At 36.4% G+C, this 26,011-nt stretch overlaps 5 protein-coding genes, 1 long non-coding RNA gene and 1 pseudogene across 9 annotated transcripts; 2 read left to right on the top strand and 5 right to left on the bottom strand.

Moving 5' to 3' along the window:
* Positions 1-283: 283 nt before the first annotated feature.
* On the top strand, positions 284-3,016 carry LOC125214593 (viridiflorene synthase-like). Its single transcript, XM_048115683.2, has 7 exons — positions 284-474; positions 575-836; positions 925-1,288; positions 1,369-1,587; positions 1,938-2,076; positions 2,163-2,408; positions 2,588-3,016. The coding sequence occupies exons 1-7, from the start codon at positions 346-348 to the stop codon at positions 2,879-2,881; spliced, it is 1,653 nt and encodes a 550-aa protein (XP_047971640.1). The 5' UTR covers positions 284-345; the 3' UTR covers positions 2,882-3,016.
* Positions 3,017-3,773: 757 nt separating this feature from the next.
* Positions 3,774-5,627, bottom strand: LOC125214595 (premnaspirodiene oxygenase-like). The gene is made up of 2 exons (XM_048115684.2): positions 4,650-5,627; positions 3,774-4,566 (listed from the first exon to the last, which is right to left on the bottom strand). The coding sequence occupies exons 1-2, from the start codon at positions 5,562-5,564 to the stop codon at positions 3,946-3,948; spliced, it is 1,536 nt and encodes a 511-aa protein (XP_047971641.1). The 5' UTR covers positions 5,565-5,627; the 3' UTR covers positions 3,774-3,945.
* LOC125214592 (uncharacterized) lies at positions 5,621-8,940 on the bottom strand. Its single transcript, XM_048115682.2, has 2 exons — positions 6,151-8,940; positions 5,621-5,760 (listed from the first exon to the last, which is right to left on the bottom strand). The coding sequence occupies exon 1, from the start codon at positions 8,763-8,765 to the stop codon at positions 6,255-6,257; it is 2,511 nt and encodes an 836-aa protein (XP_047971639.1). The 5' UTR covers positions 8,766-8,940; the 3' UTR covers positions 5,621-5,760; positions 6,151-6,254.
* A 1,027-nt stretch (positions 8,941-9,967) lies between these two features.
* On the top strand, positions 9,968-11,825 carry LOC148930930 (U-box domain-containing protein 8-like). Its single transcript, XM_089067414.1, has 2 exons — positions 9,968-10,378; positions 11,253-11,825. Exons 1-2 carry the CDS (start codon positions 9,968-9,970, stop codon positions 11,724-11,726), a joined length of 885 nt encoding a protein of 294 aa, XP_088923540.1. The 3' UTR covers positions 11,727-11,825.
* An 800-nt stretch (positions 11,826-12,625) lies between these two features.
* On the bottom strand, positions 12,626-14,634 carry LOC125216421 (floral homeotic protein GLOBOSA-like). 3 transcript variants are annotated; one of them, XM_048118129.2, is made up of 7 exons: positions 14,360-14,634; positions 14,225-14,291; positions 13,616-13,677; positions 13,435-13,534; positions 13,295-13,324; positions 13,130-13,174; positions 12,626-13,023 (listed from the first exon to the last, which is right to left on the bottom strand). In XM_048118129.2, exons 1-7 carry the CDS (start codon positions 14,545-14,547, stop codon positions 12,880-12,882), a joined length of 636 nt encoding a protein of 211 aa, XP_047974086.1. In that variant the 5' UTR covers positions 14,548-14,634; the 3' UTR covers positions 12,626-12,879. The 3 variants fall into 3 exon arrangements, with proteins under 3 accessions (XP_047974086.1, XP_088924882.1, XP_047974085.1); XM_089068756.1 differs by having other exon boundaries at positions 12,626-13,029; positions 14,387-14,634; XM_048118128.2 differs by having other exon boundaries at positions 12,626-13,029; positions 14,360-14,631.
* Positions 14,635-19,470: 4,836 nt separating this feature from the next.
* LOC148930929 (uncharacterized) lies at positions 19,471-20,740 on the bottom strand. The gene is made up of 2 exons (XR_016136403.1): positions 20,120-20,740; positions 19,471-19,756 (listed from the first exon to the last, which is right to left on the bottom strand). It is a non-coding gene; the product is annotated as an uncharacterized LOC148930929 (long non-coding RNA).
* A 78-nt stretch (positions 20,741-20,818) lies between these two features.
* On the bottom strand, positions 20,819-25,635 carry LOC125210178 (uncharacterized; annotated as a pseudogene). The gene is made up of 11 exons (XR_016136528.1): positions 24,995-25,635; positions 24,396-24,487; positions 24,131-24,233; positions 23,747-24,015; positions 23,514-23,646; positions 23,270-23,392; positions 23,034-23,143; positions 22,783-22,940; positions 22,700-22,751; positions 22,462-22,615; positions 20,819-22,382 (listed from the first exon to the last, which is right to left on the bottom strand). The product of XR_016136528.1 is annotated as an uncharacterized LOC125210178 (transcript).
* Positions 25,636-26,011: the final 376 nt, after the last annotated feature.

Raw genomic sequence — 26,011 nt, 5'->3', positions numbered from 1 at the left:
ATCAAAAATACTTTGACGATTGCATGTGAAAATTAAAATCTCGAATATGAAGTATGTGAGATGTTGTAAGATTATTTAATTTCTGAGTTTCATAACATCAACGCAATTCCTTAGGACTGACTAGACTTTCCTTGTGGCATCATCAAGGAAAATGGAGGCACATTAATTAATTCCAGTCAACAAACATGTTCAAATTTCTTCAAGCTTATCTTCATGCTTACCTCTATATAACAAGATGAAACCCCTCCACCTAATTGCATGCATTCTACAAAGAAATTTACGTGATAAATTTATTTCTTTAATCCTTTTGCACTAGATTAATTATTTACACCAAATCCACGATTAATGGCCTCTGCTACACTTCAAAATTCCGTATCTAACCCGCCGGAGCTCGTTTTCCGGCCGTCGCCCAACTTCTCCCCGAGCATATGGGGCGACCTCTTCACTTCCGTTTCCATCCATCGAAATAATCAGGTACAAAATTTTCCTGTTTTATATTTTAATCTTTATTAAAAATAGTTGATACCATGCATGCAAATTTCTTGCCTAATTAATCATAATTATTTGATGACAGATTTTTCACGGCGAGGAAATTGAAGAATTGAAGATGAAAGTGAGGAAGATGATCGTTGCAACGGGGCCAAGCATGATGGAGAAGTTGAACCTGATCGATAACGTCGAACGTCTCGGGATTTCATATCACTTTGAAAAGGAAATTGAAGAGCAAATTCAGATTCTTCACAATTCATATTTGGAAATAATGGAAAGTGGAAATTTGCACACTGTAGCTCTGTGTTTTAGGTTGCTTAGACAACATGGCTGCAACATTTCCACTGGTAATTAGTTAATAAAAAATGGTCATATTTAAATAGTACAATTTTGCATGCGTTATTAACTAACTTTTTAATTATTATTATCGCATAGGTATTTTCGAAAAATTTAGAGGAAGTGATGGAAAATTCAAAATTGTTGATGATGAGGGAATGCTGAGCCTATATGAAGCTGCAGATTTGAGGACACACGGCGAGGATGTTCTCGAGGAGGCGCTCGTGTTCACGAAGGCTCATCTCGAGTCCGTTGCTCCGTTTCTGAGGTCTCCTCTCAAGGAACAAGTCGACCACGCGTTGGTACAGTGCCTGCAACGGGGCGTGCCAAGGGTGGAGGCTCGACGTTACATATCTCTATATGAAAAGCTCGAATCGAGGAACGATTCTTTGTTGAAGCTGGCTAAATTGGATTTTAATTTGCTACAAATGTTGCATAGGCAAGAACTTGGTGAATTGTCGAGGTATATATATAAATATGTGTGTATATAGTTTATTAATATTAGAGTGATTTTGTGATTATTAATAATGTGTTTGATTGTAGGTGGTGGAAAGATTTGGATCTTGTTTCGAAGCTTCCTTATGCAAGAGATAGAATGGTGGAGTGCTATTTTTGGACATTGGGAGTGTATTTTGAGCCTCAATATTCTGGAGCTAGAATTATGTTGGCCAAAACTATTGCTATGATTTCAGTCATTGATGATACATATGATTCATATGGTACCATTGATGAGCTTCAAATGTTCACGGATGCTGTACAAAGGTATATACGCACAATTAAATCACGAAAGGTGAAAATTTCGCAACTATCCCATACGCCTCCTTAGGGCGAAATATGCGATGATGTGTCAGCCGATTTTAAACACGTCACCCGCTACATAAACATGTATCACCCTAAAGAATGAAGTGAGTTAGCATCATTGCATATTTCCTTGTGTTTAAAACTGGTTGCCACATCATCGCATATTTTGCTAGAAATGAGGCGGATAAGATAATTATGAAAATTTCATCTTTTATGATTTAATTTTAAGATTTCGGAAAGTGTTGGACGGACCAGAATTTGACTATTTTTTGTGATTTATTTTGTTTCATTGTGTTTAATTGTATAATTAGGTGGGATATGAAAGAAATAGAGAGAATACCAGACTACATGAAGATAACCTACAAAGCTCTTTTAGAGCTCTATGATCAATACGAGCAAGAACTAAAGCTACAAGGAAGATCATTCGCGGTTAATTATGCAAAAGCCACAGTATGAATCAATTCATCATTCCTATATATTAAAAAAATTCAAATTTATATGATTATATAGTAATGAAGAAGTTGTATTGGAAACAGATGCAAGAGATTATAAGAAGCTACAACATAGAGGCGAAGTGGTTCATCGAAGGCTACATGCCTCCATTTAGTGAATACATGGCCAACGGCTTCATCACAAGCACCTACTACTTGCTCGCCACCACATCCTTCCTCGGCATGGCCTCTGCAACCAACGAGGCCTTCGACTGGCTCATCAAGAAGCCGCGCATCCAAGTTGCCAACGCCACCATATGTCGAGTTGTTGATGACGTTGCAACTTATGAGGTACACAAAAACTCAACCTCAGTCCATAAAAAATAGTCCTGTATTTTATTTTTCGACCATCCACCAATTCTATCTATTTATAGTAAGGTTTTCTATCTGTATGTCTTTTATTTTACCAATTTTATATTAAAACTCTTGTCGTGGACTGCTAATAATTAATGTGGCAAATGGTTGGCTAGATTGAGAAGAAAAGAGGGCAAAGCGCGACGGGGATCGAGTGCTACATGAAGGATAATAGGGTGAGTGAGGGAGAGGCGATGGAGGAGTTGAAGAAGATGGGAGAGGATGCATGGAAGGATATGAATGGGGAGATTTGGAAGGAGAAAGCGGTTTCGATGGAGATTTTGAAGAGGATTGTGAATCTATCTCGATTGATCGATGTGGTTTACAAGAATAATCAAGATGGGTATACTCACCCTGAGAAAGTGTTGAAGCCCATCATTAATGCATTGCTAGTCGACTCATTGCACTGATATTAATACTGGGAAACTGGCTACATTTGATTCATCAATTTTTTTTTTATTGTGTTTGTAATGGCTAAGGTTTTCATTTCATCTGTGTATTCAGTAAGTAGACTTGCATATGTTGTTTTGTCTATAATAAATATATAAACTCTCAATACTACTATTTTTTTTTCAAATTTCTCTTTAAATTTAAATTCTATGAATTTAATATTTTTTTATTTTTTCTTTGAAATTAATTTTCTCTGCATTGAAGTTGATGTGGTAATTGAAAATAGGGGTGGAGAAAAATAATGAAATACCTCACTACCATACTGAAAATATTAATTTTTTTGGTATACCGTAATTTTCGGTATAGTATCGATATATTTCAATACAGTAATGATATTAGTTTTCCTATACCGTAGTATACCGAATATTCGGTATTAAAATATACTCCATGAATTAGTAATTATTTAAAAACCAATAACCAGTGGCGGATCCAGGATCCTAAAATGGAAGGGGCGAAATAAAATTTTTGGAAGCTAACGAAGGGAAGAGGGGCGACGTCGGAAGCTATCGGAGGAGGGGACATTGGAAAAATCATGTCCGGTTCCATGGTAGCGGATCGCCGGGAGGGGCGGTGGCCCCCTCCTGCCCCCGGATCCGCCACTGCCAATAACCCTTCAATTAATTGATGCAACATTTAGCTGTATTTAATAAATCGATTTTAACAAATTCAAGTTAAAATATGAGTTACTAAAAAAAGTGATAATTGTGTATCGATGTCAAATTCGAAACGCAAGTTTTTCATGGGATGAGTCAAAGTCTTTTGGCATGCATTTGATTTGCATCGACATGGAAGCTTTTTTGATCCATTTAAGTAGTACTGATGTTGATTTATCATAATCGTGGCACATCTACGTCAAGAAAATAATAAAAATAATATGGACTATATAGTACTTTATTACTACATAATTATAGATGTCTAGATCGATTATGAGCGACTAGGGAGTGACAATGACTCATTATTCTATTACCAAAGTTAGTTTTTTTTTTGAGGTTGGTATACAAACTATAATCAACCCTCCATTCTTCTACTCGTTCAAGGCAGGATCATACGGTTGAGCAATCAAACGAAGGCTACTCTTTCTTGATACAGCAATGCCGTCGACCTCACTCATATCGAGATCATCGTGGCTCATTCCCGGAGGAAGCTCCCAGTCGAAGTGATAGAGCAGCTGCGCTAGAATGAACTCCACGTTGGCTATGCCAAATGTCATCCCGGGGCAGATCCTCTTCCCCGATCCAAATGGGATGTATTCGAAGTGACTCCCCAAGTAATCAATCGGATTTTCCTCGAACCTCTCTGGCTCGAACCTCTCTGCATCGTGCCAGTACTTTGGATCTCTCCCAATCGACCAAATGTTGACAATCACGTTGGCGTTGAGAGGTATGTCGCACCCGTCTACCTCAAACTCCTCCCTGCATGCTCTCGGGATTAGAGAAACCGGAGGGTGCAGCCTCAGCGTCTCGTTTATGACCATCTTGAGATACTTGAGTGTACGGATTTCAGACTCCTTGATCTCCTCCTTTCCTCTGAAAGCTTCCCTTATCTCGTGCTGTGCTTTTGCCATTGCGCGTGGGTTTTTCATTAGCTCAGCCATGGCCCAGTCGACTGTTGACGACGAAGACTCTGTCCCAGCAGCAAACATATCCTGCAAACGTTACGATAGCCGTTTTAGAGCAATTAAAAGGTGGAATAAACATTTTGGAGATGGTGGTGGCGAAAGAAACTCACGAAGATAACAGATTTGATGCTGTCGTTGGTTATGGGTAAGTCGAGTTTGCCACTTTTCTTCAACCGCAAAAGAACATCAACCAAATCTTCCGTACCTAGCTCCCCGTACCCCATCTTGGTCGAAGCAAGATTCCTTTCGTGCTCATCAATTACATCGTCCAGAATCTTGTCCAGTTTCCTCCGCAGCTTAAGCAGCTCGAATTTATTCCAAGTAAGGAAACCGAATAGTTTAAACGAGGGAAACAGATCAGCCAGGTCAAAGTGTCCCGCCAAGCAGATCGCTTTCTTGATCAACTTAATAGCCGCAGCTCTATCCATGGATGCATTTCCGAATGCAGCTCTGCACGTCATAGAGTTCATGAACAAGAAAATTTTCTCGGTCAGGTCAAATGGCGCCCCGCAAGTTGACTGAATCGACCCAATAAGAAGTGAAGCCTCATCCTTCCTGATATACTCGAACGAACACACATTCTTCGCGCTAAGCAGCTCCAAAATGCATATCTTGCGCATCTGCTTCCAGTAATCGCCGTAGGGGCTAAACACAATGTCACTATAGTTGTACCACATTATCTGTGTAGCCACGCTTTTCGGCCTATCTGCACACGCAGGGTCATGAGCTTTGAGCACCATCTTTGCAGCCTTGGCTGAAGACACGATGACTGTAGTAACTTCACCAAACTTGAGGTGCATTAGCGGCCCGTACTTGCTCGCCAGATTCCTCAGAGGGTGGTGATGCGGGAGTGGTCCTATGATGTGGTGCAGGTGTCCAATCACAGGCAGCTTCGGTGGGCCTGGTGGTAACCTCAGCCTCTTAAGAGGTTTCACTTTCTTCTTTCCCTCGATTATCCAGGAAAAGAGTCCAAACGAAAGGAGAAAAGCGAGGAAACTGAACGCAAACTGAACTGCTGTTTCCATTTCAGGCCGAACAATAGAGAGACAAAATAGCGGAGTCTTGCTGTTGCGTGAACTCTGTCCTGAAAGATTAGCTTTCGAATTCTCTGCTGTTGAGTTTGTGTACCTTCTGTTTCCTATTAGCTTGGGAATCTGTTTCTCTTGCTTTGAGTTTGAGTCAGAGAACGGGCAGCAACAGGCAACCAGTGATGTCGGATAACTGCAACGTTTAGTTACATTAGATCTCAGAGATAAAGATGGCCTATGGATCAAGATCATAGAATGCAACATGGAGTTATACACTTCACAGAATTTTTTCTATGTTTTATGTTTCAGTAGCTTGTTAGCATTGTTATAGTTCTTGTATGCTAAATTATTAATTATTGAAAGTCAAATTTTTGGGATTAGGCTTAGGCAGAGCTAGCATGCCTACTTCTACTACAAACTTAGATAACACATTAATGTTAGGACGGAAAATGTGCATATTCATTAAATACTAACATTATAGATAATTAGATATAGGGAAGAACATCATTGTTTAACTAAGCAAAAAAAGATGGCGTGAAATAAATATAAAAGTGATTAATATCAAAGTCATGAGATTGGTTACCTCCCAATGCAGGCAATGAAAACCTTGCTTCAATTAAAGCCGATCTTCTCGCCTTACTCAGCTTTCTCCATTGTATTACAACGCAGAGAACATCTGCAGCAACATCACATAGCCTGACAGTAGAAGAACTCCCGGTGGGATGGATTCTTCTTAAGCTTATCATTCAGGAGAATGTCGAAAGTGGTATCATCAGTGGCGAGACCACTATCAAGCATTTCATCATGCAACCGAAAAGCCTCTTGGAAATTACCTTCCTTGAAGTTTCGCCCAATAAGTGTATTATAAATAAGCGCATTAGGAGTGATACTCTTACTGAGCATCTCGTCAAGGACCTTGCGAGCATTTTCCAACTGTCCTTTATTGCAAAGACCGTGTATTAAAACAGAGTACGTGATGACATCTGGCATGATGTTCTTTGCAAGCATCTTCTGGTAGAAAACTGTTGCAAGCTCTATATTCCCAACTTTCAACAGCCCATCTATCAAAGTGGTGTAAGTTTTCAAATCACACCGAGTCCCTTCGCTCCTCATTCTTTTATACAAGTTAAGCGCTGAGTCCATATCATACAGGTTTCTGAAACCACCAATCATGGTGTTGTAAACAGCAGTCGTTGGAGATAAACCTGCTTCCATAAGTTCATCAAAAAGTTGAGATGCACACTTCATGTCATTTCTCTTGCAAAAGGCATCGATCAGAGTATTGTATGCAGTGACATCCATTGTAATTTTTTTGGCACGCATCTCATTCCACATGTTTAGTGCAAGATCCAGAGTCTGTCCTCTACAAAATCCATCAATCAGAGTGGTGTAGGTAACAACATTGGGCACTAGTCCGGATCTACACATCTCATCATAGACAGCTAAGGCCGAGTCAATAACACCTTCCTTGATAAAGCCATTAATAAGGCAATTGTAAGTCATGCAACCAGGCTTGAAACCCATCGACACATACTTTTCCATCAAGTCTTTTGCTACAGCGGTTTGGCCAGCTTTGCATAACCCATTGATGACCGTATGGAACGTGACATTAGTTGGAACAATCCCCGAGTTTATCATAAGGGCAAACAGTCCAATGGCCTTTTCAGTTTCACCCTTTCGAAAATGCCCATCAATCAATATACTATAAGTAACTACATTTGGTTTTAAGTTCGTTACAGACACTTCAGAAAGTAAGCCCAGTGCTACATCCATATTCCCTTTTCTGCAGTTCCCGAGAATCATATTATTGTAGGAAACAACCGTTGGTTCAACCCCCCGATCAATCATCTTATTCCACATCTCGTATGCATCATCTAATCTACCGTTTCCACAGAACCAGGATAGCATATCATTGTAAGTGAAAATATTAGCAACGCCATCCTTCACAGCAACATCAAATATTCCCATCGCCTCATCTAGCAATTGAATTCGCAAAAAACCTCTAATTATAGAATTCACAGTATACACAGTTGGTTGAATACCTGCAGATTTCATACGATGGTATAACTCTTTTGCCTTCTCCATATTCCCGTGAACACAGCATCCTTCTATTGTGACCGCATAGGTGACCTTGTTTGGAGCAAGTCCGTCTTCAACTATCTTATCAAACAACGCCAACGAGCTATTCAGATCACCCTGCTGATAATATCCCTTGATCAAGCTAGTTGCAACCACCAAATTCAACGAATGTCCACTGTTAATCATCTCTTCCTTCAGTCTTAACGCCCCTGTCATATTCCTTTGCTTTACACAAGTACAAATTGCAAGTGTAAACGTACCCTCCGGTGGAACCCAACCCCTATCCTTCATCTCACTCAACAAGCCAACTGCAACATCGCTCTTCAGCTTCATACAAGCAGCACGAACTGCACTAGAATAAACATGAGGTTCGATCTTAATCCCACTGTTCTTCGCCTCCAAAAAGTACTTCTCAGCCTCTTCCAACCTACCATCTCTCAGACTTGCACACATCATCATGTATACAGTATCACAATCATAACTAACACCCTTCGAAACTACGTCCTTAAACAAGCTGCGTGCATTGTCAATCATATTCACCCTTATCAAACATTTCAAGAAATTAATCAAAATAATGTGACAAGGCAATATCCTACGAGAAACTAATGCATAGAAACAATCTTCAGCATCCTTGTATCTCTGTGCTCTGACATATCCATTCAAGAAATAATCAAAAAGCCGCGGCTTTAACCAAAAACCATATCTTTCTGCACAATCAATCAAACAATCGACAGCCACAACACACGAAGGGGCAGAATCACGGCATACATAATCATGAATCAAGCTCCGAGCTGCAGTGTGATAATTAGGGAATCTTACAAGAATGTGAAGCAGCAGGAAAAACGAGTCCCCAGCTTGGAAGCCGCGCTGTTTCCCTGCCCAGTTGGCGTAGTCAAGAGCTCTCTGAGGGTCATTCTTGTGAGACAAGAGGGCGTCAACGGCATTTTTGTCGCTGAATTTTGGAAAAGTTTGAATTTTGGTTGTGGTTTGGGGTTCTGAAATTGAGCTCGATTCGACCCAGTTGGGAAGTGGTGTGGTTAGAGATGAGGATGATAATGATTTTGAAGGAATCGCTGAGAGGCGCAGTCGTGAAGATGGAAAGCGAATTAGAAATTTCATGGGCTTATGTGTGTTGTTGATTCTACTTCCAAAGAGAAAGAGATCCTGCTGATATGAATTAACCCCAAAAAAGAAAAATTTTGCTGCTCCAAATCCCTGTGAAGGAGAAACTGTCTGTAAATTCACGCTAAACCCCTAATCCCCAGAGAAGATGGAAGTGGTATGCACGCGCCCACTTACGATTAAAGTTTATTGCACACTAATTAAATTTTATTTTCTCGAAGCAAATGTCGTCGTATAAATATTATTTATGTGATTTACAAAAATTCTATTTTATCAAAAAAATTGGCAGCCACGGTCAAATATCACCAAAAATATTCAATTTGAAGTGGGTAAATTATTGTAAGAATTATACCCTCCGTTCACAAAGTTTGTCTCATTTTGATCGTTGCAGATTTTAAGAAATTGTTTGACTTTGTATTAAATAGAGGTGTGTAGTGAAATAAGGATCCCAGAAGAGATTAAATGGTGTATTTAATGTTAATTTTTGGAGAGATTTTAATTGGGACAAATTTTGCCGGATGGACGAAAAATGATAAAATGAGATAAACTTTATGGGACAGCAGTACAAAATTTGGTAAGCTTTAATAAGTACTCCCTCCGTCCCAGATAATTAGACCCAGTATTCCATTGCGGGACATCCCATATAATTTGTCCCATTTCACTTTTACCATTTTTTGTAGTGGACCCCATATTCCACTAACTCATTTCTACAAACATTTTATTATAAAACTAATATTTTAAAAGTAGGACTCACATCCCACCAACTTTTTCAATTCACTTTCCATTAGATTTCTTAAAATCCTTGCCGGGTCAAAGTGTCCCAAATTATCTAGGACGGATGGGGTATCAAATTTTTTAAAAATGGTCTATTATAGTATTATTTTAATAATTTCTTTCGACTATTGCGTTAAATTGGATATAAAAAAATTTATTTGTATAGTAGGAGTGCAGGAGTAGTAGATTGATGAATTTGTATCCGAAAAATAACGAATTCGAAATTAATTCTTAAAATAAATCAATAGTACTATGAATGCATGTACATGATCGAGGTCCTTGTCCGGCCGAAAATCCAATGCAACTTGTCGTCTCGTAACCATCGAATTAATCGAAACTCTTGTCATCTCATTACACTAACCAGTAACCACAACAAATTAAACCATGAATCAAGATCCATTACCTAACTTGAATCAAATTTAGCGATGGCAAGCCGAGTTCGAGAAACCATTGTGGAGTGCATGAGAGAAGCTCAATCCTCCGGCGCCGCCGACGAGGACCGGTGCCAGGCGCTGCAAACCCTGGCCACCATCACCAACATCAGCCCTCAAAATCGGAACCTGCTGGCTCAGATCGACGGCGCCATCGCTTCGCTTATCGGCCTCTCGAAATCCGCCGCCTCGCCTCAAAATGTCCAAACTCTGGCGCTCTCGGTGCTCTTCAACCTCTCGCTTAATCCCAACTTGAAGCAGTCTTTAGCTCAGAAGGACACCATTTTCCACCTCACTTCTCTCATCGACTCGCCGGAATCCGCCAAACTCGCCGCCTCCTACCTATGCAGCCTTGCCATGTTAGACAAGAATAAAGCCAAATTTGGCGTCGCCGGCACCGTTCAGGTCTGTATTAACCACTTTATCGCTAAGCTACGTTAATAATTCTATTGGTGTTTGGTAATTGGTAGTATTTGGATATTCATGAAATATAAATCAGATTTTTAAATGCTTCTGTTAATTTAATGATAAAATGTGAATAGAATGTGTTAGTTAAATAATTTAAAATTATGTTAAAATTTTAGAAGAAATAATAATATAGGATTTGTAGTTTTGGCTTTTGATATATGTAGTTCGTCATAGACAAGGTTTCTAATAGGATTGAGTTTCACTTTGAAAAGTATCTTAATTGGAGTTCACTGCAACCAGTAAGTCTAGTCTAGGCTTGCTTTATATCATCGAAGGGATGAGCCTAGGTCGTAGTGGGTTAGCTAGGTTAGTCTGGTCTAGTTGACAACTCTATTAGCTGGGTTTTGTGGGCATTCAAAATCACATGAGATATTTAATGAAGGAATATTTTTAGGATAAATTGCCAAATAAATCATGAAGGATAGTTGAATTTTTGTTCGTCCCACACTTTTCAAAATCAGAAAAATAAATGATGAAGTTTGAGATTTTCTCAATTATCTCAATCTTTTCTTTTTTTGGTGAATTATGTGCTGATGTGTGGACTATCTAAATTTTAAAATATATAGACAAAATATCCTTAGACATAACAATATCATCTAATTAAGTTTGAAATGACGTTTGGTTTGGTGTACGGAATTGAGTAAAAGGTAAAGATGAGATAAATATATATTGTGTTTTTAAAAGTATGTGTGGTACTCACAAATAATAATTTGACATATTTTGTGAATGACTATTTGACAATTTGCTCATAATTTTAGTTGTCTTTTAAAATTTGTTTATTATATTTGTGTTTTAGAATTTGAGTCTTCAGGTTCTAGTGAAGGCGATATCCGGGCCGTGCGGGCCGGCCACACACCACCTCCTCAGCTCTCTGGCGGAGCTGGTGCAGTTTCACGGCAATTGCACGCTCGCGGTGAGAGAGGGGGCGGTGCCGGCTCTGATGACGCTGGCGGAGAGCGGAGACGGGGAGGATCTAGCCGGAACTGCTCTAGCGATTCTCGGGCTTCTGGCCCGGTTCGAAGAAGGGCTGAGCGAGCTGAAGAAGACCGATAGGATCGTGGCCCGAATGCTGGGGATTTTGAAGAGCGGCTGCTTTCTTAGTAAAGAAGGGGCGGCTGAGATCCTTCTCAGGTTGTTTGACGACAGCGAAAAATGCTTCAGGGCCGCTGCCGAACTGCCGGAGTTTTCGTCGGCGCTGGCGGAGATTTCAGTGGGTGGTTCGGGCCGGGTCCGGGAGAAGGCCAGTTTGCTCATGAAAAAGGTCATGGATGCTAACCTCTATTGACCAATTAGCACCGCCGTAGCGACTATTTTTTCCTTTATAAGTTTCTAAAAGCTCTTTTTAAATAATTGCAATCTATAAATATGACTGTTTGGTTTGCAAGATTATATACTCAGAGTAAATATGTATTGGATTTAATTCATGAGATTGAATTTTTTTTAAGTTCGGCTCACTAAACCGTTTTTGGCCCCCAAACTATTAACGTGTGTATGTGTTTTTTTTAACGTGTGCATGATAATACTGTGTTATTTGAAATGTAATCGCCTTTGAAAAATAAAAACTTTTAAAGTTACACGGATTTTAATGCATAATATGTGACAAAGTAAGAGAAATAAAGAGAAAAATAGGTAAAGTAAGAAAGAAGAAGAGAAATGAATGGTGGGGTCTATTTCCTAAAATAAAAAGTTTAGCAAGTTCTATTTTTATACGACGAACTAAAATGAAAATAGTTTCTAGTTAGTATACAGTAATTGTTTACGTAACATATCATGAATGAATAAATGAAGGCCGCTTGTATTAAATTCTAGGGTGAATTTTAAATAATGAGTATAATAATGTGTTTTGGATCCTAATATTTTGGGTCACGGGCCATCATATCACTCACCCTCGGGGCCGGGCCTGTATCACAAAATTAACATGTACAATTGCAGCAAAAGGCAATGCCGTCGTCTTGGCGGCCCCGACACTCTAGTCCGACATTATGTGAAGGGGTTAAATCAGGGTATACAATAGCCCATTAAAGGGAGTCTTAACTCACCGGCTGTCAGAAGCCCATCTCCCAAAATTAACATGTACAATAATAAGTTAGAATGGAGTTCCCACTGATAATTCCTAAATTTTACATAATGGAGTACTCTATTGTTTAGTCCATCTCAAACCCTTGCTAGAATTTTGGGATGGAGTGAAAAAACACAAACAATGATGATCATCATATACTGGTATGCAAACACATGCTAAAGCACATCTAGTACATGACTAAGTCATCTTCCAAGTTACAATAACATACTAGTATAAAGAGTTAGGCCTGAACAAGACAACCATCACACACACACACACATTTAGACAACCAACAAATTAACACATTACATTACAATCTTCCACAAACACCAACTAAATCCCCAAGTTGTGCAGTTATTTATAAATTTGTTGGAAGCCCTTAGAAACGCTCCTGCAGATTAGGCTGCATTGGCTGCACGCGGAAGGCAAATGGCATCTGCTGCTGTGCTTCATAGTCCCCAACTTGATGATCGTACACGCCCTGCGCCTCCATCACGTTATCGTCCATCGGATCCAGATGCATCTGCCGCTGGCCATCACATAATCCAACATTTTCTCAATTAAATAAATGCCAATTTCAAATATATATGTTATAGAATGAAAAATGATTAGAGTAAAAATAAGCTTACAAGCTTGAATAGAAGGTTCTGATTCTCCTCCTCCATCATTTCATTCTGGAATTATTTTTAATAGTCCAACATTAGTATATTGAATAGCAATTGCATAACATGTGTGTGTGTGTGTGTGTTTTGTGTGTAGAAAGAAAAATCATCCAATTTCAATTATTTTTATACATGTTTCCTCATCATCCGCACGAACTCCATCTGTCACCATAAAAAAGAATAACGTAAATGAGAAAGAAAATAAGGAGATTTTAGATTCATGATCATTTAGATGATATTCAATACAATTACACACACATAATCATTAGGACCTGTTTGGATTTGAGAGTTGTAATTCCGTTTTCGAGGGCTTCCTCCAACACCATGAGCTCCTTGTAACTCAAATTAGATATATCTTCTCCTTTCAGGTGCCTAATAAAAATCAAAATATTAAGAGACATAAATGGGAAGATGTTAAATTTCAAGATAGAAAAATGGAGGAAATCATAAAACCTCAATTGAATCTGCATGCTGTCATTCTCTTTCTTGATTCGGTTGATTTCATTGTCCAAGTGCTGTTTTTTTTTTTTTTGAAATTATTGTTAGATATATGGGGTATTAAATAAATAAACCTACTGTGCAGATTAAGCTAATGATTTAATCAATAAAAAAAATTTGAAATCTTGATTAGAACCAACAGGCCAAGAAGGAAATCATCAGGTACAAAAAGGGAGCCCTACAACTGGATCCATTTAAGGGTACACAAATACATAAGTTTCTTCCCTTTCTTGTGCTAAGAAACTGCAGTAGCATTCATAATTTTTGCAACCAAAGGAAAGACATTTTTTATACCAGATCTGTTTCCAGATGTAACAGTTTTTGGAGTTCTTGACATGGAAAAGTGCTAAAATAGTAGCTATAGGAGAAGGAGCAAGGTCCAAGGATAGATCCAGAGAAGGAAATCTTCAAACTATATAAAAATCTTCCACAAAATTCAATCTTTGACACATATTACTAACTTTCAACAAAAACCCATGTTGTTTTTGGCAAATTCTCGAATTCTAGGGCTGAATTTTATTTTATGATATTTCACACACACACACACACACAGATAATGAATACCTCATGTTTTGCATCCCAGAGCCTCTTTCCAGAGAGTTTGTGGTACTGATCCAACATGTCAACCAGTCTTTAAAAAGAAAACATCCGGAATTAGGTAATGAAAAATCAAGAAACTAAAAACACACACACACATACGTAGTAGAAGGGGTGCAGAAGTCGTGCATCTTGCCGGAGTTGGCAAAGATGATGACAGAAACATGAGCATCGCACAAAACGCTGATCTCCTTTGCTTTTTTCATGATCCCATTTCTTCTTTTGGAGTAGGTGACCTGCCGGTTGCTTGAGTTTTCAATCCTCTTGATCTCAATCTTACCTCTTCCCATCTGCAAAGATCACTTTTTTAATTTCCCCTTTCTTTCTCTCTCTAGTTTTAAGATTGAAGAAGAAGAAGAAGAAAAGAGGAGAAATTGATGGTGTTTTCCCTTTGTAGGAGTGAAGGACAAGAAGCTTTCGAAAAACTCAGCAAAAGACAGCCGTTTAAGGAATTATGGTCTATTGATAAAGCCAACCCAACTGTTCAAATCAGTAATAAATTAAGAAGAAAGATAAAAAATAGATGAAATATTTTGATATTAGTATTATTATTCATTTATTCTCTTAGTTGGACCTTGTTATCTATTGGTCTCTCTACGTTCTTCCGATTCAAGGGATGAAACTCAGCATTTTATTCAGTTTTGTAGATAGGATTAGACGATTAGTAGGTTTCTTGAAATTAGGGTTTTCATGTTTCTTGAATTGAAAATCTTTACCATCAAATCAAAATCAAAATGTTGGTCAGAAAAGAAAATGGCTATGGATGGAAATGTGATGGGCTATGGAGCTCTATAAGATGTGAGATGGGACATGAAGGTATTTTCAATCCGGTTAATTTTAAATCTCAAGTGTGCAACTTTAGGGAAGATTTTAGTCAAAATGTCTTAGTCTATGCAATTCGATATTCTTGGCAACTCAGTAAAATCAATATGTGCATTATCTACCTATATATCATTCCTACATAGGTGCACACGTAGGAGTGTTAACTAAGCGTTGTCGTTCTCGTTAACTAATTAATGAACTTAACGCTTTGAGCTTGATTAATTAGTTGGTTAGCCATTGTTGCAAATGACGAGTAGAAATTGGTCACCCACCCCTCAACAGATCTTATTAAATCTTATTTCAAATCGACTCAATAATAATTTTGTCTCATTTATATAATTGTGGATAACCCTATTAATAATATGATATCAAAGTGGGTGCAAGTGATGATGGTGGATCTTTTTAATTACCTCTTATATATTGTCTTGTCTGCCTTGTGTGTTAAATTCCCTAAATTACGTCCCACATCGACTTGGTGATGATCCAATTTAATCTATATAAGTGTGGATAACCCTCGTGATGGAAGTCCGATGTGTCATTCCGGCCCACAAGTGAGGGGGCGTGTTAAAATTCTAATATCTTGTCCCACATCGGCTTGATGATGATCCTATCTCTTCTATATAAGGATGGATAACCCTCCCCCTTATGAGATCTTTTAAGGGGTGAGTGGCCCATTTCTAACATTGTGTATGGAAGTCCGATGGCCCACACTTGCTGAAGCGTGTTAAAATTATCTTAAATCTTATGTTAGATCGACTTAGTTCGATGGGTTGACAATTGAAATTAAATATACAAATATAACAATCTCACATTGGTAACTCAATTGAAATTAGTATATAAGTCTGCTTCTCCTACTGACGGTCATTTCAGCCCACATACACACTTAAGGAAGAGTCGAGCTTCAGTAAGGTAGTACAACATGCTTATTGTTACTTGTTAGACCGTATAACGGTATAAGCGTTAATTAAGTTGGTTTATACAAATTGTTTAAACTCAATTAAGGTCGTGAAGATCAAAAATGTTTGTAAACAAACTCGGCCCCAATCAACAATAAACAATCAAAATTTGTTCTATCTAGGAGTGGATTTATTTTGTTATATAATAGAACCTAATGAAATTAAACTTAATTGTGAATGGTATATGTACATAAATTCCAAAAAGCTTCAATTTATTTGTACTCCATATGATTTCCAGCCTCTAGAAAAAAAAATTTGTATTTTAATACTCCCTCCGTCCCGGCTAAGAAGACACATTTCTTAGCCGGCTTGGGATTTTAGGAGTTATTGGTTAATGTATTTAATTTGAGAGAGAAAATGAGCGTGTAAGTATTAAAATAGAGAGAGAAAGAAAGGTGAATATTTAAATAGGAGTGTATTAATTGGAGAGAGAAAATTACCAAAAAAAAAAAATGTGTCATCTTAATTGGAACACAATAGAAAGAAAAACGTGTTTTTTTAAGTGGGGTAGGTCAGGTGTCCTGATTTGGAGATACATATATGAGGTTTCACGTCTCATATTGCGCTTACTTTCTAACCCAAATTAGAAAATAAAAATTAAAATCATTGATGATTGATTCGTCTATATATACTTGAATAAGGGTGTATTCAATAACATATTTATTTCATATAAAGCGATCAATCATGTTATTAGTACTTTACATCCTAATTCCTATGCATTTCGATATATATAATGTGGACATGTTCCAATCTATAAAAACGGCCGCAATCCAGTCTCATATCAATTCTTAATTCATATTACTACGATTCAATTATTTGTTATCCATTCCATTTAAATCTTAAATTATATCACAACATCTCCAGCTTCAACTTATATCTCAAATCATGCTACAGTTTAAATTTTATTTTAACATTTTTTAGTTTCACAAATTCCACGTATATTTTAATTTTTATTATTTAGATTATAAATAAATTACATGAATTAGATATCGATAAATTACATAATTTAAATTATTTTTAAATTAAACTATATATTAATGACAAATTAAACTTCCTGAAATTAAATAATATACGATACATTTCTAAATTTAGAAACGAAGATCGAATTGAGATTGTTTGGAATATGCTTGGTGTTGTATTTATAGATGACAAAATAAAATAAGTAAATATTAAAACTAACTTTTTTAAGTACTAGTAATAAACAAGGAAAAAAAGGTTGTGGTGCATGTCTGCACTCCGCAACACAGTCGCTGCTAGGGCCGAACCGCATCTCGCACCCATTTGCCCACCTCCACTATTGTCTGGGACAATGCCTCGCTAGTCGCTCCCCCTCTTCACCGCAACACGTCGGGATCAGACTGCATCGCAAATTCCGCGAATGATGGTCCCATTTCGGTATGCATTAACGATGTTCTTTCTGCTGGTGGATTATTTTGTTATGTATATGTCTTATATTAATATAAAGTTTTATTAAATAAACAATATATTAATTTTAAACACTGCAAAATAACATTGCAAATTTTAAAAAAAGTATATAGCAACATTTATGTTTAATTATTCTTTTTGAAATGACATTTAATATTATTGTTAAATGAAAATTGCATCTACATACTTAAAATATGAGTTCAGAAATTTCATACATTAAGAACAATCATATTTGATAGTATTTCACATTTTATTATTGAGATAATAACAAAGTTATACTTTGTCACTCTTGCATATTTGCAATTCCCATATTACTTAGTGTAAGTAATACTGATGGAAAGAACTTTGCACTATTAATTCGTTACTTTTTAAACTTTTTGTACTATTTTTTTAAGCTTGGAGGCTATATTTCGTTACACTAGTTGATGTAATTACAGATTTAATTTTCTCAATAAGCTGTTTAACATATTATACAAATTTTATTACCTATTGTACTTATTTTCACGTACTTATATTAATTTACGAACATTTATGAAGTGATACTTTATATTTTAATCATGCGTTTACATTAATATATAGCAGTCACATTTTATCTGTCTTGAATGATATTTATAGTATTAAATGTGATTTGGTGAAAAGGTTTCTTGGATCATTAAATGGCGAAAATAATTGTTAGTGTAGATATACAATGGTAGATTAGTTTGTTTTCAAGAGATGCGAATTATTTCATCAAAAAATGAGTTGTTAATAATAATAGTTATTTGGAAAATGATTATAATACTCTTATTTTATTTTCCATATATTTTTTATTTTTGACTAATTTACCTTTAAATCTTTTCTAGGGAGATAAGTAAAAAATTAATAGAAGAACTTGAATGTTGGAAGAAATGTGAGACTGACAATAAAAGATTTAATGACGTAATAAGGTTATTACTCCTATTTAAATGCTTGAAACGAGATAAAAATTAGTCCAAATGAATAAAGTAGGAGTACAAATTAAAAGGCTATGAAAGAAGAAACAAGTGAGATTAATGACGTTTTTGTAATATTATAGTCTTAAATGGTAAATATCTACACATAAAAAAACTACAAATTTTTTTAAATTAATAAAAAATAAAATAAAATATTGAAGAAAATTATAAATCAATCTCTATCAGCAAACTCTCAATCTCCCATATAACCATTCTCAAAATAGAAATTTGACAGTAAATTTAAGGCCAGTAACAAAAATAATACTTCTACATGTATATATTTACAATGTGAAACACAACAAGGGTGCCATTGTTGTATCTTCCGAATAAAATTTGCAAAGACTCTGCTGACTTTTCCACATAACTCCAGAGGTGGCATCAACCAAGCTCATGCTACCAGGTTTTGGAGAGAGAGGCCGCCAAAGTTCAACTTCGAGAAGTGGGTCGATGATTATGGGCTGCATTGATCGTATGGATAATAATTGGAAACGCTGTTTATATTACTTTTAACACCATGTTTTTTTGGATAGCTCATTTTGGTAGGAAAAAAAGATAACTTGTTGCTTGGTCTGTTTTGAACCATACATAGTATGCGGAACATCTTGCGAACAGAAGCATATTTTGGTACTAGTGTCTGATGTCGTAAACACAACACATATAATGGATGTAAAGAACCGAGTAAAATGTTCTTATGTGTAATGTACAAAATGTTTCTAATAATGAACTGTAATGTACAACTTCGTTACTAATAATGTAAATTAACAAACTAATAATGGATGAAATTAATCGAATAATGGACAAAATGTGTTTATTAATGATGAACTGACCCGAAAATATAATCCACAACAACTTAAGTCATTGCGTACAATAATGTACATCTTCATGAATAATAATGTACATTAACAGTGTAATAATGCAATGTTCTTATGTGTAATGTACAAAATGTTTCTAATAATGAACTGTAGTCGAATTAAGTTAACTGCTTGTAAACAACAATGTACGACTTCGTTACTAATAATGTACAGTAACAGACTAAAAATGCAAAATTAATATGCATAAATTGTTGATAGTTGTATGATTAATAACACTAGGATAACGAAATGAATACTAAGACTTAACCGAAAACGAAAACTAATAATGATTTTAGGTACAAAATACATCAACATTTCCTCTTGCCCTTACGAAGTTCTTTCTCCTTCACCATCTCCAACAGCGCGGGCATATACATCATAAAGCGCGAAACCAAAATCTACTGATTGGAACTTCTGACCAACGACGGGCATATACATCTGCTTCGCCATCTCCAACAGCGCGGGCATATACATCTGCTTTTCATTATATGATATAAATCGTACATTACATATTAGCAAAAATGCATTATACACTACTATTCGTACATTATATAAATCGAGAATTACAACACAACAGCCACCACCGACTGCTAAACCCTAATACATGAGACTTGTCGCCTAAGCAAAATACTAAACCCTAGCCACCAACGACTGCTAAACCCTAGTGGATTAAATTAAACTAGCCACCTACATTCAAACCCAAGTATTGCACAAAACCCTAAGATTGTATAACACATAAACAAAAATAGTTTAAATAAAATGGTCATAACATACAAACATCAGATTAATGGAGAATGTCATCAGATTAATAATGAACATGTCAAGTACATAAATTACCTTCTTCTATTGTTGAAGAAAACGTCAAGGAATCGCGACTTCTCCAATAAAACGGAATTTGTAAAAGGATGAAAAAAACGATAAAAATTTGGATTTAAGAAGAAGTAGAAACCGTATGTTCTTCAATGGAGAATATTAGGAGAAGAAAAGATAGAAGAGAAGAAAGATTAATTGTATCGTAGAAAATAAACGCTGAAATCTTTGATGGAGAAAATCAAGCTACTTACCATAACTAAATCAAATGTGTATGACAAGAAGGCCCTTTTAGATTTTTATGATGAATAAAATTTAATTAATCAGGGTCTATTTTGGGCCATTAGATCTTTAAATTGAATGGCCAAGATTAAAAAGGAGAATAGAACAAAAGATGTAAAAAGGATATGAATACATCCCTATATATATATATATATGGGTTTTGATCTATGAAGACCAGATTTAAATACAGAAACGCAGAACGCGGTCATACGTAGGGCATTTTTAGGTCATAGTTACTTTATTTTCAGGTCATGCTAATAAAGCATGACCTAAAATGATCTTAACATGACATAAACCCAAATCTTATAATATGACCTAAAACTGCTTAATTATGACCTTCTGTATTTTTGGTTAATTATTGACCATTAGATCATCTAATCCTAGGGCTAAGATGACATAAACCCAAATCTTATATATATATATATATATATATATATATATATATATATATATATATCTATATAGAGTCCCATTATCCACAAATCCACTCTTAAAGACCGAACCACCGAACCCTACCAAATTAGGGCTTTTAGATCTAGTTTTTTATGGATAAGATACAGAAATTTATAAATTATTTTCGCCTTCATCACGAGCCTATTTTAATTTATCCGATGGTAAATAAGTCATACTAACATGTTACGAAGATTTAACTTCGTCCAGAATATATTACTTCATTCTAGTAGGTTTTTACTTCATTCTACTAGGTTTTTACTTAATCCCAGTAGGTTTTTACTTCATTCCAGTACGTAAATGTGGTTTCGCCGTCGCGTGCCGTTCTTTCTCTCTACGATATCTATCACCACCGCAATGGCGCTAATATGGTTTAATAAACACATGGAATAATATAATAAATTATTGTAATGAACTATGTGTAGAAATATTTGAAGTCCTACTGGAATGAAGTAAAAATCTTATCCAATGAAGTAATAACGTTTCTGAATGAAGTAATAAACTTACTTGAATAAATTGCATATTTAAATGTTAATCAAGCAAAAACTCACGTCAATGAATTTGAATGAAGCATATGTTGAATCATTTCAAAACCTACTGGAAGCAAGTAAAAACATGTTGTAGTTTCAATGTATTACATACAGAATGAAGTAATAAACCTATACAATGAAGTAAAATGGGCTAGTAATGAAGCAGAAAAAATTTTCACAGCAGCACATCTCATCAAAAAAACTAGATCTAATGGCCCAGATTTGGTCTCTAGTTCGGTCTTTAAAATTGGTTCGACATTGATCACAACTCTATATATATATATATATATATATATATATATATATATATATATATATAGAGTCCCATTATCCACAAACCCACTATTAAAGACTGAACCACCGAACCATACCAAATTAAGGCTTTTAGATCTAGTTTTATGAGATTCACAAATTTATAAATCACCGAACCACCGAACCACCGAACCATACCTAATTTGGTATGGTTCGGTCTTTAAGAGTGAGTTTGTGGATAATGGGTCTCTCTCTCTCTCTCTCTCTCTATATATATATATATATATATAGGGGTGCGATCATATCATAACTCATAGTAAAAATATCATTTTTACTAAAAATGATATTTATACACGATAAAATGATATTTTTTCAGCATGCATAAAATGATACTTTTATTCCATAAAATGATATTTTTCGTCCATAAAATGAGGGTTATTATGTTATTACCATAAATATTAGTTATGATATGATCACATCCCTATATATATATATATATGTCCCTTCCCTTGTTTCAAATCTCTTAGCAGAGGCGATGAATGGCAAGAACACGCAGCTCATGCTCGGATCAATAACTCGTACAGGTTACTATTATTGTCGCCTTGTACGCGTTTCAACATTTCAAAACTCCTCCGACTGCCAAGAAAATCAATCCGTCTGAATTCTACATAACCGCGCTCTGCTGTTTCCTTGCTCGAGTAGATGGACCTAAGTCGGTCAGCGTGTCTCGAGTCTGTGTAGATGGCAAGTTCTATTTCCTCACTAGACATATTCTCCTAAGGATCAATTGATATATAGTCAAATCCTTGCATTTTGCCACACCACCGAATCATAAGATACCAAGAAAAATCATACCTGGTAAAATGCATAGATATAATCCAACACCTGCATACATGTAAACCCTTTGTTGCTGAAGAATGTCCTTGCACAAGGTCCCATCTCAGAGAACCGGTCGACAGGGAACATGATCGTGAGGAAACGTCCTTTTAGTATTAACTCGGACTTCACGCTGCAATTGACATGTGTAAGAAAACATTCTTCGTTGTAATAATACATAGTTTCAAGGTTCATATAAGGGGAGTTTTTAGCTAACCTTTCTGTGAGGGGTCGAGACAAGTTCACAAACGAAGCCTCGGATTTTTTTTCTATCACAACAATGTGAATTAATTAACGAACAAACGCCAAAGAACACGGGTGGCTGGTCTTCAACGCCATTCTCGACATTTGAGGACTCTGTATTAATGGAAGCAGTTAAGGTTGGCTCAGATATCGACCAGCATATCGAATCCAAAAGACTGCCTGGCGTTATCGGGCGTATTGGAGTTTGACATGTCCGCGATCATCATTCCAGCAGCAAGTCATCACCAGATTAACATATCCTTTTTCTATCACAACAATGTGAATTAATTAACGAACAAACGCCAACCTGCATTTGATGGTTCTGACACTTTCTGAGACCATCTTTGGCTAGGCTCACCTTCATTCGCCTCTCTTCATAACTGGTTTTTTCGGCAGAACAAGTCACCCTAGTCGCGCCCTGAAAAGAATGCAAGTGAAGACTCAATGCGGAAGGAATAAAAAATATATTCAAAAGAGATAATTTGGAGATTGTATTCCATAAAATACAGATACAGTAGAGGCATTTAGAATACTCAATATATACCTCATGGGAAACACCGTGCCTGGAGTTATCATCTCTAACTCCAGTAAACCTGGCTAGATCGGCCGATTAATGGACGAGTCTGTGAAGATATTTTTCTTTTGCAGACTTTAGAACCCATAGCGGCTGAGGGGGAGAAAAAAATGGCATCGTGAGTGCTGCGATATACTACCAAATTTCACTGGTTAGAATCGAGTGAATTCACACAAATTCTGCGTGACAAACGGACATAGAGAAGAGAACTTACTGTTACAACATTGGTCTGAGTGTCGCATATATTTTTGTATAGAATGTCCTTCGCAAACTACATAAGTAGCATTGCAGCCAACAAACCATTGATCTAGTAAGATAGCACCTTCAGCAGAGAGAGCCTCAGAAACCTACGAATATACATTTGATGCAGTTTTCTCAAAATGCGATAAAAACCAGCTCAAACAAGGAGAAGAAACAGAGACAATATACTCAACAATGTGAGCCTACCTTACTGAGAAGTTCTGCTGGTACATCTACATCAACGTAAAAGGTTTGACCGGAAAAGGATGACGAAGTAGAGTGTCTTTTTCTCTCCCTCTCTGAAAACTGGGAACCAGGAGCTCCACAGAGGTCGGATTGTTTAGTATGCTTCAGTAAACCAGAAGGCAGACACGAATTTTCTGCACCAGAGCTTTGATCAAGCCGTTTGAAGTCGATAATTGCTAAACCATCATCTCCAATGCTATTAACACTGTACAGTGTTTCTTTCAGCCTAACTGAAATGAAACCAGTGATTATCACCCATTGTAGCTCAAACAGAATGCATGTATAGAGAATATTACAAAATGCTGAAATTTTATTATGTAAAAGACAGATAAATGGAAACATTACCATTCCTCTTGACACTATCCACAAACCACCCAATTGTTACCAGGAGTAAACCCTTAGTAGTTCCGTGTTGCATAGCGTGCTCAAACTTACATCCATGAAAGCTGTAATAAATGTTTTAAGTGTAACAGTTTACCACAAGGTAGTTTGATGTGAGATTCACAAAAATCAATATATTGTTTCTATCTCATTATTAGTCAAAGATGAATCGGATGATATAAGATCGTTACTGAACCTAAATACTAATACGTGCACTAAGAGAGGATATCTGAACCACCAAGTGAGTGCAGCGAGGATGGAGATGAGGACTATAGTGACCTCCCAATCTCTCTGTTGCTTCCTTCACCTGCTTCCTTGTTTCTACACATCAAAACAAAAAATGAGATGATAAAATCTGTACTGAATTATCTACAAAACATAAGTACTTCTTCACAATGGGGGCACACTGTAGATCCATAATGTAAAACCTGGTTATGTTTAGTTTAGAAGCTCCACGCTCTGTCTCTGGTAACTACCCTTTATATGCCACCACATTCAGATTACACCATTATCATAGACATCTCAGTAAGTTAGATTACTATAAATGTTGTACAATAATTGACACCGAATAACGAAACAGCATGATTCATCAGAGCAAACATAGCAAACTAATCACAGCAAAACCAAGCTTGAATAACCATCACTTTCAACTAAAGGGATTGAACTAGCCACTTGCTTCTTCTTTATAGAAAGCTAAACTTCCAGAATAGCAAACATAATGTACCATCATAGACATTACATGCTACAAAACTAAGCACCAGCAATCACAATACTGACACAATATGCATATGAAGTGCAGCATTAAATACATTTAGCATTGTGCAATACCTTTAGAGAGCCCCGTCACGCAAATGACAAGGCCGGAGAAAGGACCTTTCCTTTTCACAGTTTTAACCGGACTTTCAGACGGAGGCTCCAAAGAAAATGTGGGGATTCCTCTGAATGAGGAAGAAAAATCCATGAACAGCCTCGAACACCCCTTAGCATCAATCACCTCCACCCTCCCTCCCCCAATTCCACCACCCATGTTTTTCTAAATCATTCAATCAACTAACGCAATACACCTCTATAATCACAACTTATCTTTTCATATGAAGCTCAACACAAATTCAGCTTAATGCATTAAAAGGAGGGAAATTTAAAGAATACATATCAGCATTTATCATAAATGGAGGGGGGTTTTATACAAAAAGAGGATCAATGCATCTTAATTTTCACACAGGCGATGCTTAAAAAAAATCAATCTTTTTTCAAGTAAAAGAGAGAAAGGCAAAGCATGAGGCAATAGAAAACCAGAAACATTTACTTTCACAAACGCATGGAATGATATGGAGTGAAATAAAGAGTTAAAGCAGAAACTTTCTTGAAAATGTGATTATGTGCTCAGCTCCACTTCTCTTTTCCTTTTACTTCCATCACCTTTTTCAGAAGGTTCAACAAAGTGGGAATTGGCGTGATCCCTAAAAATCACTTTGATTTCAACTGTTTGCTTAAATCTTCAACCAACTTTGGCTATGTGATTTTACTACCGTAACTACTCCCTCGTTCTACAGTAATACAATATTTCATTTTCTGCCCTCTTTTAAAAAAATAATATTAAATAGTTAAAGTGGAGAGAAAGTAAAAAAAAAAAAAAAATAATATAGAGAAAAAATAGAGTACATTGACAAATAAATAAATACTAAGTACTAATTAGGAGTATTAAAAAGGAAAGGAATTGATTTTCCAAGGAAAATTCAATGTATTGGTCCCCATAATAATGATTTAATTTGTGAACTTTTATTGGTATTGCAATTCTATCTATATCAAAGATTGAGTGTTGCACTTTTATTCAAATGCACTAAC

Source organism: Salvia hispanica, chromosome 3 (assembly GCF_029641045.1).
Source record: "Salvia hispanica isolate PSC_SH4W2 chromosome 3, Shi_PSC_v1, whole genome shotgun sequence".
Classification (NCBI taxonomy): domain Eukaryota; kingdom Viridiplantae; phylum Streptophyta; class Magnoliopsida; order Lamiales; family Lamiaceae; genus Salvia; species Salvia hispanica.
The sequence above is the reverse complement of the archived record's forward strand: the minus strand, read 5'-3'. Positions and strand labels throughout refer to the sequence as shown.

Bases quoted from the DNA above. Each gene is read 5' to 3' on its own strand.
- LOC125214593 (XM_048115683.2), top strand. From the start codon at position 346: ATGGCCTCTGCTACACTTCAAAATTCCGTATCTAACCCGCCGGAGCTC. The intron at 1,588-1,937 runs GTATATACGCAC...TTGTATAATTAG, and splicing joins TTCACGGATGCTGTACAAAG to GTGGGATATGAAAGAAATAG. The intron at 2,409-2,587 runs GTACACAAAAAC...ATGGTTGGCTAG, and splicing joins ATGACGTTGCAACTTATGAG to ATTGAGAAGAAAAGAGGGCA.
- LOC125214595 (XM_048115684.2), bottom strand. From the start codon at position 5,564: ATGGAAACAGCAGTTCAGTTTGCGTTCAGTTTCCTCGCTTTTCTCCTT. The intron at 4,567-4,649 runs GTGAGTTTCTTT...TAACGTTTGCAG, and splicing joins GCATCAAATCTGTTATCTTC to GATATGTTTGCTGCTGGGAC.
- LOC125214592 (XM_048115682.2), bottom strand. From the start codon at position 8,765: ATGAAATTTCTAATTCGCTTTCCATCTTCACGACTGCGCCTCTCAGCG.
- LOC148930930 (XM_089067414.1), top strand. From the start codon at position 9,968: ATGGCAAGCCGAGTTCGAGAAACCATTGTGGAGTGCATGAGAGAAGCT. The intron at 10,379-11,252 runs GTCTGTATTAAC...TTGAGTCTTCAG, and splicing joins GCGTCGCCGGCACCGTTCAG to GTTCTAGTGAAGGCGATATC.
- LOC125216421 (XM_048118128.2), bottom strand. From the start codon at position 14,547: ATGGGAAGAGGTAAGATTGAGATCAAGAGGATTGAAAACTCAAGCAAC. The intron at 13,678-14,224 runs GTATTCATTATC...AAAAAAAAACAG, and splicing joins TCTGGGATGCAAAACATGAG to CACTTGGACAATGAAATCAA. The intron at 13,175-13,294 runs GTATAAAAATAA...AAATAATTCCAG, and splicing joins TGCGGATGATGAGGAAACAT to AATGAAATGATGGAGGAGGA.